This window comes from Vanessa tameamea, chromosome 22 (assembly GCF_037043105.1).
Source record: "Vanessa tameamea isolate UH-Manoa-2023 chromosome 22, ilVanTame1 primary haplotype, whole genome shotgun sequence".
Classification (NCBI taxonomy): Eukaryota; Metazoa; Arthropoda; class Insecta; order Lepidoptera; family Nymphalidae; genus Vanessa; species Vanessa tameamea.
This window is the reverse complement of record NC_087330.1, coordinates 4,427,330-4,440,654: the sequence shown is the minus strand read 5'-3', so window position 1 is coordinate 4,440,654 and position 13,325 is coordinate 4,427,330. Positions and strand designations below refer to the sequence as shown.

Below are 13,325 nucleotides of genomic sequence, written 5' to 3'. Positions count from 1 at the left end.
TATATTTATTAAAATATATTTTATACTCAAACTCAATATCCTTTATTCAATACAGAGAAGCATTACACTTACTTATTGATAGTCAAATTAAACACTACCGCCGGTTCGGAAAAGAAAATACCCTGACCTGAGAAGAAGCGAAAGAAACTCAGCGGGTCTTACTTTTTGTAAATTTTATTATCACATACATATATTCAATATGAAAATAAATAACCTGGCGGCGATCGTGAATTAATTAAATTAAATTAATTAAATGAAAAAGGAGTTAAATGAATTTAATTTGTTTTATTATAGACACACGCAACTGAAATCTGTCACTCAGTGTAAATAAATTTTATTTATATTATTATTTCTATCAATTTTGTTAAAAATACTGGAATGCCTTAAAATATTTGTCTGACTAATACTATTAAGCGTAATACTTTTATCGCAAAAAATATATATAATGAGAGATTATTAGTAAAGCATCTCGACTAAAAGTAAAACTCGTTAGGAATTCATAAAGTATTTCTAATAACTAAAGTATTAGTTCAAAACTCTAGCAACTGCGGTAATTTCATGCGAATTCTGAATACAAGGCTTGGAAAGTTTATACTTTTTAGATCATTAAAACATGTTATACAGAACTTGTATACTTGTAGGGCTTTATTTAAGCTCGTCTGTGTAGATACCACCCACTCGCGCAAAACAGAATGCTTAGTACTTTGTTCTTCTTATTTTAGAAGACTATTACTGTTTTCCCAAATGGCCTCGATAGCTTCATAAGGGCTCAGAATATACGCGGCCTGTGAGGATGAACTTTGGCATAGGATACCGTCGACTTCAGAGGGTTAATACTATTGTTATGTTTGTCAAATATAGAAACACAAAACAACGACCCATTTACGAGTGATCATAAATAAGTACGAGGCACGATTAACTTAGGAAAAACAGAAGTTAAGTAGAGCACAATTCGGAAGCCATCGAAAATTATTACAGATATTTTATCGATTAAAATACGACTTACATAATGTAACTTGTTGCGAAAATTACGACATGACATCATACTAAAGTAAATAAGAGTTACTAAACAATAAAGAAATAATATCATCAGAAACAAAGGAAAAAAAAATCGAGCAACCAAAAAATTTAGAAGGAAGGGAAAAATCCTCTAATCTATACAAAACTACGAAGATGGAATTAAAATATCATTACCAATCCTATAGAATGAAGATGATAGAATCGAACTTATTAAAGTTAGCAAGTCAAAGAAGGGCGTTTAAACAACTGAATACTAAAATCAATGTGTTAACAGTTATTGGACATTTTCTATTCTTAGTAGATCAGACTGAAAGTAGACAGTGCCTCATAAAACACGTAGGGAGGTTGGTCCAACATCTGAACTCTTTCCGGTTATGCCGGATTTGCCAGTTTGTACGTTAGAAATCGCATGAGAATCGATAGCTTGTTTCATTTAAAATCAGACAAACATAAAAATGTTTGAAAAGTGCTAAAAAAATTAAGAGTAAATGTTTATTTACTGTAATGAGTTTTACTATACAAAAACTATTAAAAGGGCACGTTAAAAATAAATTAATAACTATTCAAAAAAATTGCTGTCGTTAATAATATTGGCTAATTGCAGGAAAATGTTTAACGTTATAAAATCTCTGCTCGGTGGATTTCTGCTTCAATTAATCTACTTCAGGTTCCTCTAACTTCCAGCGCACTATTAAGCGAGCAAAAACTATCTTTATTCCTATATAAATAAGGACTAAAATTATATGCAAGTTCTATTAGAGTTTATCGCTATGTAGACTTACGAGAATTTATGTTGTTTCCTCTTTTGAATTAGATTGTAGACTTATGCACTAAATTGCGAAGTTATATTTACTACTTTATTTACCTCTACCTGTAAATTATTTACCTGTGGTAAACTTAAATGTTCTATCGACAATTATTAATACTTTGTATTAAAGTTATTTAGTGTTACGGTATAAAAGGGAATGAGCCAGCTTATCTAAAGACAAAACTTGGAATGGGATCCAAGGACAACATTTTACACAATGACCACGGGCAATTCGCGTACAGTGAATGTTTACGCGGTGTGAACAGTGACGCGTCTTGCGACTATAACGAATTCAAGCGTCAGGCGCGAGACGGCCCTTAGAAGTAGTCTAGAAACCAAAATCGTTTAGTTGTATCCGCTACGAAATAACTTATAAGAGCGTTTACATAATTACATGCTCATGACTTATCCATAATAGTCACCTCTTATAATAGGGGATGAATATGGATATGGATTTGTTATGTCTGATGTTAGAAACATTGAAACCAATAATGTTAATGAGTTATAGAAATCTGTTATAGTGTTTAAGAAAATTTACCCAGTATGAGGCTGAATGTTGGGATGAAAGTTTTTAGGAAATACTTAATTTTTGAACGTACAATATGACAATCGGTGTTTTGGCATATGCTATATGTAAACGATAGTTGTAACAGTATTTTAGGAAATTCATCACCTAGAACGTGAAATTTAACTAAATTAAAATATTATTAACAGTACAAATGAACTCAACCAGCAACAATCAAGGTTTTCAATATTGTATCCGAAATCAAAGTTTATTATCCGTTACACGCGCCCCTCTTGGTACATTTTAAAATGACTAAAGTTTGTAACGAAACTCTGTTAATTACACACTGTAGCTGTATGAACAACCATCGGCTGCGGTTATAACATATTGTGTTGTAAAGCAAAAGAAATTCTGTAGGTATATTCACTGCTTACCTGCTAATATTATAGGAGGTAAGTTTTAACATTAGCAGCCTGTAAATTTCCCACTGCTGGGCTAAGGCCTCCTCTTCCTTTGCGAAGAAGGTTTGGAGCATATTCCAACACGCTGCTCCAATGCGGGTTGGTGGAATACACATGTGGCAGAATTTCGTTGAAATTAGACACATGCAGGTTTCCTCACGATGTTTTCCTTCACCGCCGAGCACGAGATGAATTATAAACACAAATTAAGCACATGAAAATTCAGTGGTGCCTACCTGGGTTTGAACCAGAAATCATGGGTTAAGATGCACGCATTCTATCCACTGTGCCATCTGGGCGAGTAGTAACATTTAGTCGTTATTTTTGCACTCGTTCCCGCAAGCTTACTCAAATGGGCTATGTAAAATGTATACTTTTAACAAGCCTTCTTAATGTAAAGCGTTTAAAACATATTCGCACTTAAACGTAATTGTATGCAAGCTAATTTTCTATGTGTAGAAATAAATTAATTTGTATGAAACTTATAACTATTAATTATTACGAGTTACATGAGCTCATTCGGGCTTGGCTCTGTTTAACATTAAAATTGTACGTTCTTATTGTGAAATTAAAATATTAATAGAGCTAGTTTCGATTTATAAGATGGCCCATCAGACAGTATTTACATATTTTTTATATGAATATACTGTTAGTAGTGTGTGGCAACAATATATATAACATACTAGTCTGTTTACAATTAATTGCACCGTTAATTAATGAAAATTAATCGAAAAAAGTTGACAAACCAAAGTGAATAAGTATAAAATTTAGTATTGTATTTATTTATTAAAAATTTAAGTGTAACTTACTTATACGACAGATAACTCCACTGTCACCAAGATGGCGTTACGCGATTGAAAGACGCGTTGAGGATGAACGACAACTCACTATACGAGCTGTAGGAGACGGAGCCAGACTCAAACCGGGACGTTTCTGGGACTTACCGGGCACATTCTTATTCGCTGTCTACGTCATGACCGCTTTAGGTAAATTAGATTTACATGTTACCTGTTGAATTATTAATTTATAATAAAAAAAACTAAGTAAGGAAAAGTTTTCATCTGTAAAAGATTACAATTAATATTCTCTCATTTATATTTATTATGCCAAATACAAATTAATTTACAATAATATTTTTCAGGTTTCGGTGCTCCGGTACCACATACCCTATTGGGACGGACATCTGCATTATTATACGCTATTCTAGCAATTCCAACTCATATATATCTAAGTAAGTAATTATCGTAGATCATTCAATTTGCAAACCAGTTTTTTTTTTGCCTTTATTTGGGCACAGATTATTCCGCACAAGTTACGTGCGAGCAAACCAGAACACATTTATAAAAAATAATGCTTTTTGACGTTAGAATTACTAAAAATTAACAACACAATTTTTATTACAACATCAAAACTTTTGAAAACGAATCTCATTCAAAATAAAATATTCCTTTTTGTCGCCTAATATTGTGACTTCCACTGCTACTTATTATAATACTGATAATAAATTAAGAATCAAAGGTTTTATTGTCGATTTTCAGGCAAATAATATTACATAATTTAAAAAAAATTTAAATCAAAGAAGGTTTTATTGTCGACTTTAATTATATGACGATATTGTAATATTTACCGTATTAAAATAATGTTTTCAGTGGTGAACGCAAGCACGTGTATGATAGTTCACGTCGAAGCATACACGAAGCACTTGAAGGAAAACTTTTGCGGAAAATTTAGTGAACATAAACACGACTTTGTGAACAAAAGAGGTAATTATCTTAGCTAAGTATGAAATTATTAACTTAAAAATCTTATCGAAGAAACAACATCCTTATCTTTGTAATATAAATTAAGTTGGAAAGATTAAATATCTTTTACAATTTAATAAAAGTCCGCGAATGTTTTTAAGTTGATTTCGTTTAAAATTTAATTTTTGTAATTCGTTTATATCACAATTCAAGTTGTTAGTGAATAAATACAAGACAAGCGTTGACGATTGATTTGGTTGTGTTTCATTTGTGATGTATAGGTTATGGATAACATATATTTTTTTAGAACGAGTATTAACCACATTATTTAATTATATTTTTACTTTCCTAAGCAGAAGTGAACTAACTAGCTATATATATATATAGCTAGCTAGACTTTATAAAATAGCTACCTACCGCGTCTATAGTCTATACCTACATTTAGCGATAAATTTTAAATGTTTCTTTTTAAATGTTCTTGAGTTCTTGAAAATTGTATAAATTATTGTCTACCAATTTACTTATTTGAATTGGCTGCTTTGATCGAAATTGGTCAGGAGAATTTATACAACCTCAGAATATCATCTTTCCTCTGGGCATTTTTCAGCACAACGAACTGAAACAAACTGAACGTAATTTTATTTACTAGATATAAATCTGAGATGTTGAACAATCCGACCAAACCTTTGACTTCGGCTAATTTCGGCAAAAAATCTCTTTTTATCTAAAAGCCGCTGAACTTTAACGAACTGTTACAGAAAAATGTTGCACGAAAGCACAATGAAGGAGGCGCTGCGCGGGGGTAGTAGGTTGCGCTTAGTTACACTGACCGGTTGTCATCGCCAGTTTTAAAAATAGAAACAAAGCAAATTCGTACATAAATTTGATTCTGAAATCAATCTTACTTTCATTAAAAAGTTCTTGAGAAGGCTAAGTCCAAAATATATTCTATAGCCAACCTCGAACTTGTTCCAGTTACAAACAACGAATCCAAATATAAGTTAATCACATAATTTTCCGATATTTAAATCATTTCAAAAATCTTTTAGTACATAATAGTTCAGATAATACACTAATAATAACCGACTCCGCAAATATCGATAACAGATTATGAGGAAAGGATCCCTCGGACATATTGGCTACGTTTGCGGTTTTACTGACTACTGCAGATTAGGCATCTCTGTTGGTTAGGATTTAAGGGTGAGCTCTTCCTGACGAGAACATTGTAGGTTAAGATGAAAAACAACTGTTATTTCATTCAATAGATCAGCTACCGTTACTTGGTGGTACGGCTTTGTGGAAGCCCGACTGGGTAGGACCACTCACTCATCAGATATTTTACCGCCAAACAACAGTACTCAGTATTATTGTGTTCCGATTTGAAGGGTGCAAGAGCCAGTATAACTACAGGTACAAGGGACATAACGCCATTGTCTATGGGTGGTGGTGACCACTTACCATCAGGTGGCCCATATGTTCGTCCGCCAATCTATGTCATACAAAAAAAAATCAATTGATCATCTTTAATCAAGAACGTAGGTTCAGATCAGTGAAGTAAATCTCTGTTATAACGTGCTTAATTCCTAATTCATCTAGGGACGTGACAGGTACGTGTCAGATAGAATAAAATTCTAAAATTAATCTTGGGAGGTAAGGAAGCCTTTGCCTCATTGTGGGACGATAATACTGTTTTTTTTATAGATGATGATTAGATAGATGAGTGGTTGCTGCCTACTCAGACGGACTTGCATAAAGCCCAACCGATATGTTAAATACTGTTACTAATATTTAAGTGTTCAACTTACCCTTAACAAAATTACGGTCTGCGCCATATTGTTAAGAATAAATAAACCATTATATAATTAACGAGCTTAATTAGTGCGGTAATCAATAGTTAGACCAATATCGATTTGCAGTATATCTTTCATTATAGCTTAGCAATAATTAAAAAATTTCAAAAACGTTTTATGTGAATCAATCCAATTTTTTTTATATATATTTTGATTTGAATTACTCTCATTTTTTTTCAATATTTTTATCGAATATTTCTACATCAGTAGCAAAATATTATAAAAAATAAAATTAGTTACTATAAATATTACGACCACGTGGAGAGGTGACAAGAGTTAGCATTTTCCCTTTGAATGACGGTTCTCTGGGCAAAAAATGAACCACTGATATTGGTCAAAAGTGTTTATTACTCAAGTGTTTCCACTACAAATAGGACAAAGATATAATTATAAAAAAGCAATTATATTAATCTGTTTACCAGATTATAATGGCACGCTTACACTCCTAACGCGATATAAAAATATACCTTTATTAAACAAAGTAAATATGTACAAAGCGGCCCAGTGTCGCTGAGCAAATATTCGAAAGGTAAATCGGTACTTCTAGTCTGATTTTCAACAGTCTACAAATATTTTGTTAATTCTTAACAGTGGCAATTAATGAATGAATAAACAAATTTATTTATTTCACTATGTCATACAAGCGTAAGTTTTATCGGCTAAGTATCATATCTGAGGAGAATGGTGCCCAAAAAAGGGAAATTCTCTACATCAGGTCACCAAATCCTCAACCCATAATTGGTACAATATTATTGGTACGATCATAGAAATGTTTAAATATTACAATGTATAAAGTTAGTCTTGCAATATAATAGTACAAAATTTAATTCCTTTTTTTATTTTTACTAGTTTTTACTGGGTTTCTTAACATACCTTTTTTATTTAATTGTTGAAAATTAGTAACTATTGATGTTCTTCTTGGTAGTATCCGGTAATACCGGTAGCAGTTATGCTACCGGTTATATATATTGTGGGTAGTACTTAGTATTACAGTGTTTCGATTTTTAGTGTAATAGATCACCTTGGTTAAAGGAGGATTTATTTAAACGTCCCTTTGTTGATGGCATCTTACAATCCAAATACGTAAAGAAAGAAAAAAACATTGAGAATTTGTTTAAACTAGGGTGAAACGATATAACCATAGCGCTTTATAGTAGTAGGTAATAGCGTGCTAAGTGCACTTTGAACTATTCCGAGGATTAAACAACTCCGTGCTTAAAACCCAGTTCCTATTACATCGTATTATTATAATAATATACATTGTATTCTTAGAGAATTGTAATTGAAAATTGAAATCATATAATAAAAAAGTGACCGTGACGAGGCGCTCTACTGATATTATACTCGTAGATGATAATTGACCGTTATTGAATTTATAATTAAAGAAAATCTTTCTTATTAATATGGAGGAAAAAAATTTAAACGAATTGTTTTGTTAATAAATTAAATATATTTTCCTTATTCCTTATTTTTATCTAATATATAAAACTCTCGTGTCACAATGTTCGTTCCTATACTCCTCCAAAACGACTCGACCGATTCTTATGAATTTTTTTATGCATATTCAGTAAGTCTGAGAATCGGATACTATCTATCTTTCAATCCCCTAAGTGATAACGGATGTCCAACCCAAAACATTTATTTTTATTTTTTGGATAAAATTTTTATTTCTTATTATTTTATTATGTGGCATTCAAAAATACACACAACCCTAAATTTTCACTCTTCTATCACCAACCCCTGCTTTTTAATAGTCATTTTAATAACTTAATCATTTTTTATTCCGCTCGATAACAACCGTGTCACTATTGTCAACAACGCCGTCGCCGCCGAAATTGGTAACTCTGTCATTCTACCATCATCGTACGCAGGCAGTCCACGTCATATACAAGAGTATATACAGGATGCTCTGACTTTCGTGCGCGAATATGGGCGACCGTGTTTATTTATCACGTTCACATGTAATCCAAAATGGCTAGAGGTTACATCTCTGTTGTTGCCTGACCAAAATGCAATACATTGTCATGATAAGCACGTGTGTTTAGACAAAAGCTGAAGTCTTTAATAAATTTTATTACTAAATTACATATGTTCGGTTTCACGCGTTGCTGGCTGTATTCGTTGTGGCAAAAAGCGAGAATTACCACATTGTGATTTGGTTAATCGACAAAATCCGTCCTGAAGAAATACATAATATAATTACTGGAGAAATTCTCGCTCCGTCTTCTGATCAATTGCTGTTTGATATTGTTACAGCAAACATGATTCATGGCCAATGCGGTACTTTTAATCGTTCATCGTCGATCGAAAATGCATGGCAGATCGAAAATGTACAAAAAAAATCCCTAAATATTTCACTAACGATACAATCACAAATGTCGACGGATATCCAATATATCGTAGAAGAAATCGCGATAATGGCGGACAATCATTTATTAAAACCAACAGCAACACAGACATTGATATTGACAATCGTTGAGTCGTGCCATATTCGCCCCTGGTGAGCAAAACATACAATGCTCATATTAATGTTGAGTTCTGCAGTTCTGTGAAGAGCACCAAATACATTTGCAAGTATGTCTATAAAGACAGTGACATAACTGTGTTTAGAGTGGAAAATACCAATGTAAGTGCTCCTCCAGTGAATAAAAGCAATGAAATAACGCTCTACCAAATTGACCTTTGGTTTTCCGATTCATGAACAGGATCCAGCAGTTGTTCAGTTAGCCATCCTGAAAACGATCAGCATGTATATTTCACGAACGAGACAGCGATTGATCGTGCTATAAATCCACCATTAGTTTTTGGTGGAATTTTTTGAATTTTCTAATCGTGCCTTTGATTTTGGTGCTTTCCACGTACTTTACTCTATTTACAAGTACCACGCTATTTTCACATGGGCTCAAATAAAACGATGGATACCCCGCAAGCAAGGCTCACCAGTTGAAGCATTGTCCCAATTTATTAAAATAGAACACCTTTGGGCGAGTATTTACAGTGAATCCAAGACAGATTGAGTGCTTTTATCTTCGACTGTTGTTGGTTAATGTTACTGGCCCATTGTCATTTCAAGATATACTTAAAGTGAAGGGGCAACAGTATCCAACGTATAAAGATGCATGCCTTGCACTCGGCTTACTGGAAGATGACAACCAGTGGGATTGTATGCTTGCTACCACTCAATCATTTCGGTATGAATTCGCCAAATCGAGGTGCAACTGATTTAATTTTAAATGAATCATGAACTGCAGTACAACACTGTAGAAATGGCGACGATTATTCCTCGCAATGTCCTACTAATGAATGAGGAACAAAGAACCATTTACGACCGCGTTATGCTTGCAGTTTCAGCAAGACAAGGTGGGTTCTTCCTTTTACAAGACATTCCTTATTTCGCTAATTCTTGCCGAAATACGATCAAATAATGGTATCGCATTGGCCATTGCATCATCGGGCATTGCGTCAACTTATTGGATGGAGGCAGAACAGAACAGAATAACTTACAATTGAAGGTTGGATCTCCAATAATTTGGTTCGTAATTTGAACCCACCAACGGTAAACGGTACGCAATTAGTCATTAAATAATTAATGAAAAACGTTATCGAATTCACCATTTCAAATGGTAAGTTTCGAGGTGAAAATATATTAATACCACGAGTACCTATTATACCCAAGCAGACAGGATTGGCATTTGCAATGACTATTAATAAATCCCTAGGCCAAACAATGTCAGTTTGAGGCTTAGTTTTGAGTACACCATGTTTTTCACACGGACAATTATACGTTGCATGCTCTCGAGTGGGTAAACCATTAAGTTTGTTTGTATTAGCTGAAGACGGGCAAACAAAAAATATTGGTGTTTTGTTATTTTTATGTTCCCTCGTCGTTCACATGGCTCTATGACTTTTTCACTCATATACCACATCCGTACACACTTCCAATAAGTTAGTTTTTTTTTTCTACACTAGAAATTCTCTACAAATTATTTACATGGCAAAACAACGTTTGCCGGGTCAGCTAGTAATAGGTATATAACATCACAACACAGCGTACGAGCCCCTTTTGTATCCACCAAAAAAAACACCCTTTCGAATATTTTACTACCAGTACCAAAACTGTGAACAGTGTACAATGTACATAGTTCCGTCGGTGAGTCGAAGTGATTTAAAATTCAGGTGCAGTCTCACACATGTGAACGTAAACGTTTGTAGTAAAACGAAACTTTTAAAATATTGTCTAACTTCGCCGAAGTACCAAAATATCTATATGTATTCGAATTAAGCTTTTATTCTCTAAAATTAAAATTTAATGGAGTTATTATGATATTTTTCCGAGACAATTTTATCGCGTGGAATAGACTGATTGATGAAGAATAATAAACGACGTCACGACCTTGTGGAAACTCTTTGAAACTTTACTAGATCTTTAGGAACTATTTATTATAAAAACTTTTTAAGTAAGAACAACAATTTTTTTTTTATTTATTTAACACAATACATATTTTGATTAACATGATAAATTTAATACGATGAGCATATAATAAATACAGCCAGAAATGTATGATTCAATGCGGTAATGATAATTTGTTTTGCGTTATATGATTCCATAGATTGCAGCAAATATTACACTTAGTAGCGGATCAGTAAAAATGTACTAAAGAAACAGAAATATAATCAATAAAATATTTTTGTTTGGACTCTAAAATTATAATATTAAAAAGTAACAAAAAAAATGAACTAGGCGACTCAATAAATGAAGACATAACTATGTTTTATATTAATTTTAATAATATTAAGCAGAAAAGAACATTAATCTAAAAGAGCTTTACACTTGGTAATTTTGACATGAAAAACTCCTCCCTTTACAGTTAACTCATTGTATAACTCGATCAGTCCGTTTAATGGGCCATGTCTACCAACGTCAGTTCCATAAAAGTTTAGGTGAAAGGAAATCTGGTTATGGATCAAGGAACATTAATTTTTATTAACATGAGAGAATCCGATGGTGGTAACTTTCCACGAACGACGCTGTAAAGTGTTTAAGGCTGGGACAGATAGGAACTTTAAATTATATAATTTTGGTAAAGCTTATTACGTATTCGATTCACTCAATGATTAGGATTTCAAATAGAGGATGCAGATTCCAGTTTGTTATCTATTCACTCACAACGACGCACCCTCTACGTTAAATTACCTGCATCATTAGAAGAGTAATGCTTAGCTTACAAGATGTCTTAGTTTGCGTGTGTTAGATTTTTTTCAATTAATAATTATAATAAAACCCAATTACCTTAATCAAAATATACTTTATTCAAGTAGGCTTTTACAAGCACTTTTGAATCGTCATTTAACAAATTATTTAAAGTAAAGCTACCACCGATTCGGAATGTAGATTCTACCGAGAAGAACCGGCAAGAAACTCAGTAGTTACTCTTTTTCAATATCCAAAATTACAATCATGTTATTTAAATACAATTATACTAACTTTGTATATATAATACTAACTTTGTATATTGATATTAACTTTGTATATTTGCAAATACACAATTAATATATTCATCAATAATTTAACAAGCAATAACAATTATTTTATATCACAAAATTATATCGTACCTTAAATGTTAGCAGCAGCTTGCTGGTCCAGGATCAAGTGAAAAGTAAACGTAAAGTAAAAGTGTTCTATACCGAGCTTCCATCACTTATATAAGCCTCACTACAAATCACGTGACTCACAATATTGAACAGAAAAGTCAAAGTACCCTCTTATTTAATATCTATGTTATCAATACAATTCAAAAATAACTTAAATTAAATGATTATTATTACAGAATTGATTAAAACATACAATACATAGTGTAAGCCTTGTTTGTAATTGTCTAATTATTTATTTATTTCTTACTTAATCTGACACGTGCGACGACTAAGAGTGGAGACAGCGAAAAAAATATAAATTAAATATTTCGTAAGACATCATCAGCCATTCACATTTCACTACTGGACATAGGCTTCATCCAAAGGGAACGAAAGCTCCCAATTTTCCGCCTTCCACATACATATATATTCCATATATTATCCATAAGGAAGGAATTCTGAAGGAATTCTTCAGGTCATTAGTCACCTGGCTGGTGACGTCCTATGATTCATTTCTCGCTTCGTGGTTCCACATTAGGACTCGTCTGCTTCAACAGTCATCGGTCCTTTAACATATGTGACCAGCCCACACCCACTTTAGTCTGCTAATCATGCAAGCTATGACTGATTTTATTTATAAAAATAACACGCTGAGAGCCCTTGAATTTGTGGCAGACAGGCAATTCGTTTCCACGTTTCGGCGCCACCAGTCAACTTAAATAAAACGCATCGGTTGAATACTTTTCATTTCAAACATTGGGGAATAGGCGTTGCTTACGTCGTTCTTGACGCAGGTTGCCAAATGCGGCAAATCTCAAGCAAATTCTTCGATCGGGTTCCTTCTAGTGGTTGTTCCTATCGAGCTAAATGACTTGACTTTAAGAGTAAAGATATATATTGTATATGGTGAGAATTGATGCGATATTTTCAAAAGTTACGTTACAGTTAGTTAGTTTTACTCTTTGCCTTTACGTTTAACGAATCCGGGTATAATCCAAACAGAAAATTTAGCTTTTTATCAACAATAAGACCTAGATTTCGGACAATTAATTGTTCTTTCAGAATGATATATTGAAAAACAAAAATTTTCCTTTTTCAGAAAACGTTAGCTGTAGTCGTGACTCCGAAATTACAAAATCATCAACCAAATGGTATTTATGTAGAAAAATAATTGTAAGTATATGTTTCTACACACAAATGCTGTTAAACTTGAATATTATTTTCAAATTTAGAAAAATGTTTACTCCACGTAAATATGTTATTATTTAATTGCGAAATCCTAACATTTTTCCAATTCCAATGTTCTTG

General features: G+C 32.8%; 1 protein-coding gene across 1 annotated transcript in view; it reads left to right on the top strand.

The window, feature by feature from the left end:
- Positions 1–13,325, top strand: part of LOC113391494 (uncharacterized) — a 40,571-nt gene that overhangs the window by 26,584 nt on the left and 662 nt on the right. The window contains exons 4-7 of the mRNA XM_064218393.1: positions 3,615–3,780; positions 3,936–4,025; positions 4,444–4,557; positions 13,117–13,190. Of these exons, the coding sequence (XP_064074463.1) occupies positions 3,615–3,780; positions 3,936–4,025; positions 4,444–4,557; positions 13,117–13,190 (444 nt within the window). The remainder of the gene's footprint in view (positions 1–3,614; positions 3,781–3,935; positions 4,026–4,443; positions 4,558–13,116; positions 13,191–13,325) is intronic.